The 14,590-nt window shown below is 42.5% G+C and overlaps 1 protein-coding gene across 1 annotated transcript; it reads right to left on the reverse strand.

The window, feature by feature from the left end:
* Nucleotides 1–6,947: 6,947 nt before the first annotated feature.
* LOC126982567 (tubulin beta-1 chain) lies at nt 6,948–12,683 on the reverse strand. The gene is made up of 4 exons (XM_050834720.1): nt 12,533–12,683; nt 9,494–9,725; nt 8,083–8,327; nt 6,948–7,918 (listed from the first exon to the last, which is right to left on the reverse strand). Exons 1-4 carry the CDS (start codon nt 12,587–12,589, stop codon nt 7,097–7,099), a joined length of 1,356 nt encoding a protein of 451 aa, XP_050690677.1. The 5' UTR covers nt 12,590–12,683; the 3' UTR covers nt 6,948–7,096.
* Between the last annotated feature and the right edge of the window lie 1,907 nt (nt 12,684–14,590).

The raw sequence follows: 14,590 nt of genomic DNA on the forward strand, positions 1-14,590 counted from the left end.
AGCGTTTCGGTGGGACTCGAACCTAGGTCCACGGGCTCACCACGCCCCCACGATGACCACTTGGCCACCGCCTCCCCAGTGTTGTGAACGAAATCAATACATGTCCGAGTACAAGACTACAGAAAGGAGAGGCGGTCTCATACCAGGATATTAAAGTTTCCCATCTATTGCTCATTTTCTTTGAGCCACTCAGCAAGTAACAGAAAACAATTTTTTAACGTATACTTAATTAGATTATCACACGTACTTAGAAACAAGCTTTATAAGGCTAACTAAACCTAACAACACCTAAGAGGGGTGACTCGCTCCCTTTCTATTTTATTCTTACCAGACATGACATCACTCCCTAAAAGGGGGTTTCGTACCTCCCCGACTACCCCCATATAACCATTCACGCATGTAACGGTTATGAAGATGAGTACAATAAGATTGTCAGGAAAAGTGTCAAGTTCGTCAGTGCGACGGCTGAAAAACTAGATAAATGGCCTCATCTCTTGTCACCCTATCCCTAGAGCCTGTGGTGTGTAAAGTGTCCACTAACCCGGGTAATTATTCAGAATTACACCAACTCACTCCGGTGGTTGACAGTAATTCCTGATGTATCGTAACACTTTATAAACGTTTCCGTCGTCAATTGCCAATTTCGGAGATCATATTTTCCCGACGCTTAAACTCCCTGCTCTCTGTAGCTGCAACCCGACAGTGCAACCGTTTTGAAGGGGTTAAGGGGGTGGGTGGGTATATGGTTCTGGGGGTACCTCCCTGGCATATGGAAGATCCTATATGTTGCTTGTTGCTGTTCATCATTCTGATTCTGCAAATTTCACAAATTCAACAAAAACTGAAGGGTTTTTGAAACAACTTTTTTTTTTTTTTTTTTTTTTTTTTTTTTTTTTTTTTTTGTCAAAAAAGTTCAAAAATTATTATAGAAACCTTTTATATATATCTTTTTTTTGTGGATGAAATTTGTAAAGTTTTTTCTAAAGTTTCGAAAAAAAAAAAAAAAAAACCTTTTTTTTTTTTTTTTTTTTTTTTTTTTTTTTTTTTTTTTTTTCATCTTTTCCACACAAACAAAAAATAGCTTGTACTTTTCATTGATATATCACAATTTTTTTGAAATTTTTTTTTTTTTTTTTTTTTTTTTTTTTTTTTTTTTGACTGAAAATTTTTTCGAAAAAATTTATTTTTTTTTTCTTTATGGTTTCTCTTGCTTATTGTAGTGCTTTATTTGGCTGTGATGAATTAAAAACTTCTGTATAGCACATTCTGTCTTCTTTTCCCCTTTATAAAATAATCCCCCTTTAAAAAAAAAAAAAAAAAGAAAAGGTCCCAGGGGGAGGAGGTTGCACCACCTTCACCTTTGAATTGTTTTGTTTTTTTATTAACTCCCCAGGATGTTGTTTTTCTCCTTTTTTTTTTTTTGTTTTTTTTCTTTTTGGTGTTTTATTGCATGCTTTCTTCTTATCCAACCCTCATAGTTTTTTCCTTATAGATGTTTCACTTCCTCCTATGATGACTGGCTACACTACCACTTAGAGTGAGCCAGACCACCCTCCCTGCGTCGCGCCAACACAACACACCACCAGAGTGTCAAGTGACAAAATTTACCAAAAAATTTTTTTTTATGGAGATTATACAGGCAAATAATCATAGCGCATGTGGTGGCAAGCATGTAGTGGCAAATGTAGCAACACTACGCCTTGTTTAAATGCCCGCCTCAAGGCGTTTAAAATTTAAAAAAAAAAAAACTTCGCGATACGATATGGTATCCCCGACATGATAAGCGAAGAAAACAAATTTCGTGGATTTGAAAAATATTCCGCCAAAAATACCCCCAGACTTCCCCCTTAACCAGTTGGGGCACAGGTTATATTATCAGGTACGCCGGGGTACGCGTTGCATCGCCCACATTAAAGGTCATCGCCAGGGGCTTCTTCGGGCAAGTCTCCATGCAGACACCTTTCCCAAAACAAGTACGAGTACCTCTAAGCAGGATTAATCGATTTGTTCTAGACACGAGCTTAGTGGATGCCCCTTTGGCTTCCTCCACTCAGGATTCTCTCTTACAGAAACAACGAGGTGAGCAGGGTCGACATCTGGTCAGCGTGCCACATGCCCATACAATCGAAAATGGCGTTTACAGACTACTGGGTGTATTCCATATCAGGGTGAAGTGCTAGGCGGTCTTTACCTCCCCGACCCAATTCACGCTCTCCTTCCCCCTTACATTCTTCTTTCATTCATCTTTTTCTTAGATAAGGAATGAAGATGAACTCAATAGAAGTAAAAATGTTCGCGGACAAGTAAAGTATTTTGCTACATATATCAACAGCAGGAGGGCTACCTAGAGTGAAAATTCTGTGAGGTGGTACGGGAAATCAGAGACACGCCGGTCCTCGTCGACAGACCGACTTGGTCGACTAGGCTGAGGTCGGCCGATAACGTCGGCCTATCGACACCTTCCATTCCCCTCCCTTTCACGAGCCTGTGGTCCCTCATCGGAGTGATGTACGAACTTAACCCTGACGGGATCCATATATAAAGCCCGTGTCACCACCCTTGAGGTGGCGACAAATATTAAAAAAAAAAAAAAATACGGGAGAGGAAAAGAAAAGGGTACAAGAAAGTTAATCATTCTGATGTAAGAACTCCCATTTGCATCTAGAGGTTGCCGGACTCCCTCCCTGTAAATTAGTCACGGAGCGGGAAACAAAAAGGTTATAGATGTACGTATATAAACACATTAACGCTGCTACAGATTACAAAAACCCTGTGGGAGTGAGTCAACCAGGACAAGAAAACAATTGCGTCCACAAGAGGTACAACGGAATATAAGTGGGATAATGAGACAGTCTGACCGTTAAATTGTGTCCTTCGAGCAGATCTTGGCCTTGTAAGGATGCTTAGGGTGGAGAAAAACCTACTTTATTTTCGCTTATTTTCTTTTTTTTTATCATTGTCATCACCATTATTATTTTCAAACGTATAACAAAACTTCCATCATTTTTTCATGTAGGGCAACAAATTTAACACTCATTTTTATTGTTTTAGTCTTGATTTATCTCCTTTGAAATAGTATATAAATAATGTTAGTCAGTACTCTTACGATTGATTTTTTTTTTCATTACAGTTCTGATGACTTTGTTTCTATCAAGTTGTCTGGAGTATACACATTCATTTACAGTTTATAAAGCTGCCTCTTGGATAACTATTTGTTCGATTTGAGCATGACTGTTGAACACAACTTGTCTTCCTATCCCTTTTAAGTCCCACTTGAAGGCTCTCCCTGTTTAGTTATCTTAGCATTATGCTGCAGTTCACCACTAGTCTCGCTAAAATGAATAATGTCATCAACAAATCGAATGTTATTAAGACATTCCCTTCAAATCATAATTCATTTATTTCCTCAGAGAAGTTTTTTTTTTTTGGGGGGGGGGAGGTGGATACTGAATATAAATCATAGATGTCTGTTAATAAAGCTCGTTAAATTTGTAAGTCGCTTTATACCAAGTATATAATTATTTCCCTTTCTCAGGTTAATCTTGATTTCGCATCTAACCATTCTTTAGGCCAAACTTTCCCTAAACGAAAATCACAGGCACTGATGAACATTGCATTCTTCCTTTCAAAACTTATCAAAGGCACAAAATATAATAGCCCTAAACATATTTCTAAAATATCCAACAACATAGATAAATGATTTCCCTTCACAGATAGAGGACAATATCACAGTTCATGTTAATAGTTCCTCCCTTCTCCCTTGTTGTTTACCTGCAACAATAAACTATCAATCAATCAATCATTATACAATAAAGTGGGAAAAACATGAATTATAAGATGAGCGTTGAGGCAGCGATATAAATTAAAGATGCCAACGCTAACTCTAACTTGTCTTCTTTCTGCTCCAATAATATACACCATGATCTATAGACGTACTATAGGCTCAAGGAAACAAGACGGCGGAGGAGGGGCGGCGCGGAAGGATAAGCTGTAGCTGTGGCCTAAACAAATATAATTATCCCTGTACTCCTCTGTCCCGCAGGAAAACAGAATAGACTGCATGAGGAGGAGAAGGAGAAAGAGGATATGAAGGAGAGGGAGGAGGAAAACAAGGAGATACGAGCGTGTCAAGAAGCACTTCAGGCAGGGAGTCGTCGGAATGACCCGCCCTGCTTTGGCGGTGAGAGAGAGAGAGAGAGAGAGAGAGAGAGAGAGAGAGAGTATGTGTGTGTTTATATCTACTTATGACAAACAATCAACTTTTTTTTATCTCGTTCTATATTTCAGGAGTTGGGAATCGTCCTCCTCATAATGATTGCTACAAGAGCTATATAGTGGTTAAGTTCATCCACCGCCCCCCTCCTTACCCTTCTCCCCAAGCTGTTCTCCACTCCGCTGTCACGCTCCCTCCCCTCGCTGCCGAAAGATGTGCAGTTATGCTTCGATTTAAATCTGAAGACACGAGGATTAAGAATTCAAGAGCTGGTGCTTGAAACGCATCCTGCAGCCTTCCCTCTTGCCTTCCCCCCCCCTTGTCCTCTTCACCCCTATCGCCTTGCTTCACCCCACCTCACCCTTCCAGTCGAGAACAGATGTAGTTATTATTACATCACTCGATTCGTACTGAAGACATGGTGATTCAGTAAGCCAGAGGAGACAAAGAAAATCTACCTCCTATATCCCTTTTTTTTATCTTTTTTTTTTTACCTCAAACTACCGTAAGGACAGTCGCATGGCCTTTGTGACTCCCCACCCTATTTATGGAGAAAACGGAGGCATTGATTCCACTTTCTTGTTTTCACGGCAGGCACACAGGCAGAACTCATTCACCCGGGAGGTCAGAGAGTGTGCAAGGGCGGCCAAGAAGGATACAGTTATGCGATTTTTTTTTTTTTTCATTAGCGATACGTTTATCCAGCCATGCTACAATGCTAGTGATTTATTTGTCAGTTCCGTGTGAAAATTGTACGTAATCGTGTTTGTCGTGCTGCTTATGATAAAGTCGTGCTGCGTTTGGAGATCAGAATTGAGTCACCGGCATCCACGGAAAGCCTCGGGCATCCATAGATTTAGAATGCCCCCCTTTTAGTCATGTCCTCGCATTCATTGCTATCTCGTGTATTTTCTGCAACTGTTCTGCACGTGCATGCATGTACGTGACATTCAACTTTCACACACCTGGATTAGTGTATGAATAAATGTATGAATTAGTGATTCAACTGTTTCCGTAACTGTGGTAGCTTATTTATGCCCCTCAATTTTCAACCGTGTTCAGCTAAGAAGATAATCATGTAGCCTGAACACGGCGGGAAAACAGACAATAATTGTACCACACAGACCGCGAGGTTGCGTAGCGGTTAGCCCCAGGGATGAAAGCCGACCATCAGGCCCCACCTGGAAGAAGCCTTGGGCCGACCATCAGGCTCCACCGGGAAGATGCCTACCGGCGCAATAGGCAACAACGTAAAAAAAAAAAAAAAAGAAAAAAAAATGGTGGTCCTAAGGTTATAACATTATTCAGGGAGGATGTTCCAACATACACAACAGGCTCTTAACCCGCCCAAACAGGCCCCTAAACATTAGAATTGCCATTACCTTGCATACCCTGTCATTGACCAACGGATGGGGTGTCTCACTTGACATTTGTGACATTAACTACAATTACAGAACATTTTTGTGAGCGCCAGTTGTCAGATCAAAGCCTATATAATAATAAAAAAAATTAAAAAATGTGCCTCTCTACACGTGCGAACTACCTCGAGCTTCTGTGTGACCATCTACCGGGGTCTTTCGAGATGTGTCAGGCCTCCACCTTCATGCAGGACGGTGCACCGTGCCATACTGCTAAGTCAATGAAGCAGTGGCTCGGGGACTGCTGTGTGCCGTTCTTCGAAGACTGGCCTGCTAATTCCCCGGATTTTAACCCAATTGAAAATTTGTGGGCGAAAACCTTGAGGGACCTCAAACGTTACCCTTGCTCTGACCTGTTCTTTCCCAGTTTTCCGTATATACATTTACCAAGACATATGACAGCATAGTAGTAGTTTATAAGGTAAAGATAAGAAATGGGTGCGCTATTAATCAAAACCACTTCATCATCCACGTTAGAACATCAGTGGAGTAGCAAGTAACCAGCAGAATCAACCACTGACCTGTATTGGTACCTGCAGGTGTCTCTCGGGCTGCCCTGCCGCACCTCCCACGGCCCTAGAGCTTCTCAAATCATGCCTTGCTCCCTACATCTCTCCAGAGGGGAAATAAGGCTGCCTGGCGAGGGTAATGAAGCAAGAAGGCAGGACGACGCACACTCCTCAATCAAAACATAACGTGCAGGTGATTGAATATTGCGTTTACAACAGCGCCCTAACTATTCCTTTCGATGAACACCATTACCAGTTACAAACTGCGCAATCCTTGATTTTTATCTCTTCAAACAAGATTCGTATCAGAATCATTCACGCCTGAATGGGCAACGGTTTAGAGGACACCAGTACACCCACCATATAAAACTATTTCTTCCCTATTATATTTAATATTACTTTTAGGTTATCTATGGTATTCCATTAAATTGGCTGGCAATGCATGTTTCATAGTAGCTACTTAAATGTGTAACTTCCTTCAGTTTACAAGACACAAATGGTTTCACCCGCGAATGGTTTGAGCAGCCCTCTATGTAAATAGTAGGACCATACACCCCCCAAGACATCTTGTCGATTTCAGTCTGGTTACTCATAATCCATGCATCAACTATAAGCGCCTAGTTGCCGTAATACATGATCTGAATTTTAGCAACGTCAATTATCGAACTTTTAACCATTTGATTACCATGTCTTTAAGCCTTCCAGATACAAATTTCTACTTGCCTAAACCCAAACGTTTTAGCCTCTTAACATAGCCTACACTACCGGACCATCACAACTGGACACAGGGCAAAATGAGACAACGCATTGTGCATAATTTCTATTAAATAAAGTAGAAAGAATAGAAAGAAGACGAAGTTTTGTTCACGTTTGTTTCATGGAAAAAAAAAGGAATGTACAGTATAGTGTTTTGGATGAGCGGATGGAAGAGGAAGAAAAGAATAATTTGGAATATCTTAGGCGTACTCTCCTTCCACTTCGCCTTCCTCCTCGAACTCGGCCTCGTCTTCCGCGGAAGCCTCCTGGTACTGCTGGTACTCGCTTACAAGATCATTCATGTTGCTCTCTGCCTCGGTGAACTCCATCTCATCCATGCCCTCGCCCGTGTACCAATGGAGGAAAGCCTTTCTCCTGAACATAGCGGTGAACTGCTCGCTAACACGCTTGAACAGCTCCTGGATGGCGGTGGAGTTGCCGATGAAGGTGGAAGCCATCTTGATTCCTCTGGGTGGAATGTCGCACACGGCAGTCTTAACGTTGTTGGGGATCCATTCCACGAAGAAGGAAGAGTTCTTGTTCTGAATATTGTACATCTGCTCATCAACCTCCTTCATGGACATGCGACCTCTGAAGATGGCGGCGACAGTGAGGTAGCGGCCGTGGCGGGGATCACACGCAGCCATCATGTTCTTAGCGTCAAACATCTGCTGGGTGAGCTCGGGCACGGTGAGGGCACGGTACTGCTGGGAGCCGCGGGCAGTGAGGGGAGCAAAGCCAGGCATGAAGAAGTGAAGACGTGGGAAGGGCACCATGTTTACAGCCAGCTTCCTGAGATCAGCATTTAGCTGGCCAGGGAACCTGAAGCAAGTGGTGACGCCAGACATGGTGAGGGAGACGAGATGGTTGAGATCGCCATAGGTGGGGTTCTGCAGCTTCAGCGTCCTGAAGCAGATGTCGTAGAGAGCTTCGTTGTCGATACAGTAAGTTTCATCGGTGTTCTCAACAAGCTGGTGGATGGACAGTGTGGCGTTGTAGGGCTCCACAACAGTGTCTGATACCTGGGGGAAAAAGAAAGAACAAATAAGTCTTTCAACCATAACCAATATCTTGTGGATAACTTAAGATGATTATGACAACTATCAATGTAGCGAGTTTAACCTAATGTGAATCAAAAAATGACACCTAAAACAAAATTCCTAGTTAATGGTGAAGTTTTTCTTACCTTGGGGGATGGGACAACAGAGAATGTGTTCATGATTCTGTCTGGAAACTCTTCGCGGATTTTTGAGACCAGGAGGGTGCCCATGCCAGAGCCGGTGCCGCCGCCGAGAGAGTGGGTCAGCTGGAAGCCCTGGAGACAATCGCACTTTTCTGCCTCTTTGCGGATGACGTCGAGGACTGAATCTACGAGCTCAGCGCCTTCTGTGTAGTGTCCCTTAGCCCAGTTGTTCCCAGCACCACTCTGACCTGTAAAGAAAGTGTAAAAATAGGTTAGGAAAATAATAATAAATTGAACAGCACTAACAGTACAGAAGAATCTGTACTTGGTCATCAAGGGTAACCATGTCACCAATGAGAAAGTCAGTCACATGTTAGTCTTGGATACAATGTAATTAACAAATGACCAGCAAAATTATGGCAAGTCTATTCATCTTCTCTACTGCTGCATCACATGCATATGCTCCACAACAGAAACTTAAATCTTGCTTTTAAGGAATAACCAGCCCTAGTACAAGCCCTAGACCCAAAATCCAGAGCTAACATCCTGGCAATGTGAGAAGTGCTATTGAATGAATGTCCCAGTCACAACAAAAATACATTATTGTTGGTATATGCAAGCTGAATGATGGTCAAAATAAGTGAATGAAAAAATAAAAATAAAAAAATAAAAATATTACATTAACTTTATCTCATTAGTGGACACATAAGTTTGTTGAAGTAAAAAATCAGCCTCGAGAAAGCTGCACATAAAGTGGTTGACCTTGCACTACATCAGTTAGAAAGTGCCAAGAGCCAGTGCTTCGGGACTAATGGTCTGGGGTTGACAAGTGTTAAGCTCATTATAATACTTTACGTACTCAAAGACAAACTTTATGGGCCACACCCCGCCAGTAATCTATTTAGATCAAAACAGATTAGCAGACACCTAATGCACCTCATATAAGTAGAAGGAACAAATATACATGAATGATTGTTAGGCTGACTGCAGGAGCAAAAACAGTAATAAGTTTACACTAATTGAAGTAAGCCATTCACAGGGCAGTGGGCGGTCAGTATTGCAGCCAATAATACTGACATCCATTTATATGGCATTTTCATAGTTTCGCAGTTACTCAGAAAATTTTATTGACAACCTTATTCACAGCATACTGCTCAGTAAACAGCCTCACCCTTCAAGATTAAGCACTGTGGAGGACAGGGAGAAGCTAATAAATATGAAGACAATCATCAGCCTTAACATCCCACAGCAGAGCGCGAATCTAGCATTTCCATTCAATTCTCCGTGCTACGTGTTTCCAATTCTTATGTAATTCCCAAAACTTAAATGCAATTAAATCATCTGATGGGCTTCCCTTGAGTCTTTTTGGTAATCAGTCATATATAGCAAGAACAACAGAAGCACCAACACCCACCGAAGACGAAGCTGTCGGGTTTGAAGAGTTGCCCGTGAGGCCCCGCCCGCACGCTATCCATGGTGCCGGGCTCCAGGTCCACGAGCACGGCACGAGGCACGTACTTGCCCTGGTTGCCCTCATTGTAGTAGACATTGATGCGCTCCAGCTGCAGTTCCATCAGGTCCTTATCGGCACCAGTGTACTCCCCCGTTGGCTGGATGCCATGTTCATCACTGATGATTTCCCAGAACTGTGAAGGAAGAGTCGTGTTAGTTTGAGTGTCTGGTGACCATGGGTTGACTGAATGGTCATATTACACTACACCTGCAAGGAGACAACCCTCCCACAACTGTTGATTAAATTCCTAGCTTGAACAACATCATTACATCATTATCAAATAAATCCAAGATATGATTATGTTATGGTTGGGGATTGTCAAGTTGCACAAGTGAAGAGAAAACGTGTGCAAGTGAAGATGAACTTGAGGCAACGAGGTAGGATTAGAACTAAAAGTAGGATGACATAAGGCACTTTGATAACCATTCACCAATTGCTTGACAATTACATAGGAGCGGTGCCAGATGGGGAAAAAAATCAAAAGCTCGAAAATTAGACCAAATGCACGAATGTCTTACACTAATCTATTATCTTTATATGCACATTTGCTTTAAAATGAGAAATGTAAAATGACTGATATCCTCATAGCATTCTTACCATGTAATTCAAAATAGAATTTAAATGATATTTGTTAAGAGTAAACTTCAAATAGCACAAGTCTACTAGTAAATTTTGTGCACAGAGATATGCTCAACAGCTAACGCGAGAAATTCGAGAATCCATTATATATTCATGGTTGATTGGCTACTTACACCAAACGCTAAAGGAAAAGTGGAAAAGCTAAGGGGTAAAAGGATGTTATAGGTTAAGGGTGATGCGACCACGTAGATGGAATAGCTAAAAATATGGTGATGCGGTTAATCGAGAACTTGCAGGCAAGAGAAAAATCTCGTTACGGGGTAGCTGACTAAACAAATTTGTCAAGTGTAAGAACAAAACGAGAGGAACAATGACGAGGGCGGGGCGCTATGGGGGTGGGAGGGATGAGTTGATAACGTTAACAGGCGAGGCACTGTGTGTGTGTGTGTAGAGAGAGAGAGAGAGAGAGAGAGAGAGAGAGAGAGAGAGAGAGAGAGAGAATCTTACTGAAAGAAATCCGGCAGATATGAAATCACTGGACATTACTAAGTACTTTGTTAATGCAATCCCAACTAAAATATATGCCATCAAATATTTAATGCAATATACACCTAAATTTAAACTTATCACTGCCACAAAGATGAAATAACCCGATTTGTTCAAGTCCCACGGTACCCCAGCCCGGCAATCGACCAGCCAAGCAACCTCACTTCTCAACGAGTTCATGAAGTCAAGCCACCACAATCATAAGTACAACCTCAACCCCCATGGCAATATCTAGCATTCATTGCATCCCCATCACAATCTCGAGTACATTTTAAACAATCTGCCACCAAATTATCTTATCTAACAAAGTTATCTAATACAACCAGCAAACACAGGAGAAAGGATGGATATAAGACAAACCACCATCTGACTAACTTTCCTCCTAAATCATTTCACTATGAACTAGCGTTACCCAACAAATTCTGGGCACGTCTACACAACATCGATCCACGTCATCTGCTTCTCTCGTAACCATTGTCGTAAGCAGTCACATCTTAGTTCATTAGTTCCTTTTACTTCTACATTAACACTAAACAAAAACAAACGGTGTACGCATATGCGATTGGATCCTGGAGCAAGAATAAACCAGAAGTCTTCACAAGATGGAGGTTACGAGAGGAGGGCGGGAATGGAGGGAGAAGGCGGGAAAAACGAGGTGGTTGGGGACAAAGGCTGGTTGGCGGGAGACGCAACGAACTATCCAATAAAAAAATAAAATAAAGAACCAAGAAATCCTGACAAGATGGAGATTATGGGCGAGGTGGGCGGGAAAGGATGAAGGGAATGGAGGGCGGGAAGAGCGGGGTGTGGGACAATGGGTGGTTGGCGGGAGGGAGGGAGCGGCGGGCTGGCGGGCGGCAAGAGCTCTGACTCACCCCAGCAGCCACACCTCAGTCTAGCCGGCGCCCCTATTTTCCCCCAGGTGTTAAAATAAACAATAGTAATCTCCTCACCTCAACTCCCTCGAGTGCGATGAATAACGGGAAGATGACAAGAAACTGTAAACTGAGCGAATATTGCCACTTCACATTTTCCTTCGGCCACTTTTTACCCCGTTCTCTCCTACTTTCATCCTTCTCACGTATACAAGTCATATATTGCTACACTTAATGCGAGGGAAATAAAACTCGTGAGGGAACCAATGAGTTACGGTAAATTAGGTTGTATACACTATTCCGCTTTCCCCTCCACTCCCACTAAAAATACAACAGAATGATTTATAGAGCATGTAGTTATAAGTTTTCCCGATTCCTGTTCGTGGGGACAATCAATTTGTTTTCCCATTGATGGTCTTCCCCGGATCTCCGTAATAATAATGATCGTAATAAATCTAAACAAAAGGAAAACTGGAAACTATCGACGAGTAATCGGCTAAAACATCGCCTTCCGTTATCTCCCGCCATTCAAATTTTTCAACATGTCCGCCGCCGCACTGTCAGTCCCTGTAACTGCCTGCCGCACCACCACCTCGAACCCCGGCAGGAAATCATAGCGGTACTCAAAACACAAGACAAACAAGCCTAATGGCACACCAGGAACGCGTCTGCAACATGAACGTAATAAGAGAAGCAACATATGGCGACTACCTATGTTGCCCACTGACTTTTTTCAAGAGTCAAAATTGTTAGCGGGCTTTTATTCTCGTTCCTAATTTATTTTCACACTTGAGCTGCTTCCTTCCTATACTGTAAAATAAATACATGAAATAAAATTGAAGTTGGGCGGGGTTATCTCCAAGGAAGTTAATAACCGTCCCTCCAAGTGCCTCGTCTGTCCACACCTGCAAGCTCAAGGGTTAATTAGTGCTTTGCTTACCTTGGTTCCAATCTGGTTGCCGCACTGGCCGGTCTGGAGATGCACAATTTCCCTCATGGTGGCGTACGTCTGTCCTCGGTGCTGTCACAGCTGCTTCTGCCGTCCGTTGACGGAGGCGCACCGGCTTCAGCTCTGGGTGGATGCCGGGAGTCGTTGGAGAATCTAATGGCGGGCTAAACATCGATTTTCTACACATATCTAGCTTTAAAATGTACTCTAGATAATATTATTATATCGATATATTTATGTTACATCTATTCTTGGCAATGATTGATTTTTTACAGGATTGTTTTAGGTTGAGTTATATCCTCTGTTGACCCCCCTTGAGTTCAGGGTGGATACAGGGAGTTGTTGGAGAATCTTATATATGAATAAACTCCGATTTCTTTTTATATATTCACTTCAAAGAAATATTTCAACTAACTTATCTTATTACCATATTTATTTTACATCTACAGGCAGCAGGAATTCTTTTTATAAGGTTGTTTTAGGGGAAGTTAAGTTCTCTATTGACCCGGCTGATATTTGAATCGGGGGGGCCGCGGCAGGGGTGAATCTGCCAGTGCTAACTCTCTACATGGCACTCAAAAGTCAAAACGCCGAGAAAACATGCGAATAACACAGAGGCAACTCATCTGTAACATAAACATAAAAAGGAAATGACAAATGGCGGTGTGGAGGGTTAGGCGAGGTCTACACAAACAAAGTCTCCTATACACTCTCCTACTAACATTTCAAAAGCTCCGAGGCTGTTTTTTTTCTCACGGCAGACATATTTCCAGCCTAAAGATGCCCCCTGTCATACCACCTTGCCCCAGGGTAGGAAATACGGCCCGTGTGGGAGGGCGATCATCGCAGGAGCTCTCTCCCTCCCTCTCTCGTAACCTTCACTCCCTTTCCCTTCGTTGCGGTGGTAAGGCTCGACTCGCTACCATGTTTGGCTGCCTTACCCACTTATGGAAGGAAGGAGAGGGTTAAAAGACAAACAACGAATATATAAAGAAATGGAGGAAGGAATGTGAGGGGAAGGAGGTGGAGAGGAAGAAAGGGAGAGTTTCATGGCGTGTGTTTTTGTGTTACCCCGCACACATACCGCTAAGCCACCCGGTCATGCAAACACAAAAGACGAACAAAGAAGGAACAGAACGGTAATGACAAACGGAGTGAAGCCATCATCAGCAATACCAGAACTTGAGCCATTCCTTCCATCCTTCCTTCCCTTATCAACTTGGCTTGACTTAGATGGATGGATGGCTTTCTATATTGTCGTTCAAACCTTACATGTCTATCTATCTGGCTAGGTTGGTTGGCTGATTGGTTTGGTTGGTTTGGTTGGCTTGGTTGGGTGTCTGGCATTATTTAGAGCTTGTCATTTAAAACTTCTATGTCTATCTATTGGCTTGGGTTACTGACTGACTGGCTTAGATGAACGTATGGCTGGTTGGCTGAGTGACTTAATGAGTCCTGAAGTAAAACCAACATCAACAGAACTTAGACATTCGTTCAAAACTTCTATGTCTAATTATCTGGCTTGGTAAACTGGCTGGATGGCTGGCTTAGCAGAACTAATGGCTGATTAACTGAATGGCTTGATGAGGCCCCCTAAAGGAAACAAAACCATCAATAGCAGAACTAGAGCTATTCGTTTTAACCTATTATATATATTTATCTGGCTTGGTTAACTTCCTGGCTTGGTAGGACGTATGGCTGACTGGCTGAGTGGCTTTGTAAGGCCTAAAGGAAACAAAACCATTATTAACAGAACTACATCTATTCGTTTAAAACTTATATGTCTAATCGATTTTTATGGCTTGGTTAACTGTATGGCTGGCTTGGTAGGAAGTATGGTTGACTGGCTGACTGGCTTGGTGGTCTAAAGAAAGCAAAACCATCAGCAGAACTTGAGATATATATTTATTTAAGCCTATATTTCTCTACCTATTCGAGTAACTGGCTGCGGCTGGCTGGCTGGCTGGCTGGCTTGGTAAGGTGCATAACGAACTTCTTACGTAACGTTATCGCGGCTACACTGTACTGAGGAAACTTTGCGCCTGACAA

This window comes from Eriocheir sinensis, chromosome 51 (assembly GCF_024679095.1).
Source record: "Eriocheir sinensis breed Jianghai 21 chromosome 51, ASM2467909v1, whole genome shotgun sequence".
NCBI classification, from domain to species: domain Eukaryota; kingdom Metazoa; phylum Arthropoda; class Malacostraca; order Decapoda; family Varunidae; genus Eriocheir; species Eriocheir sinensis.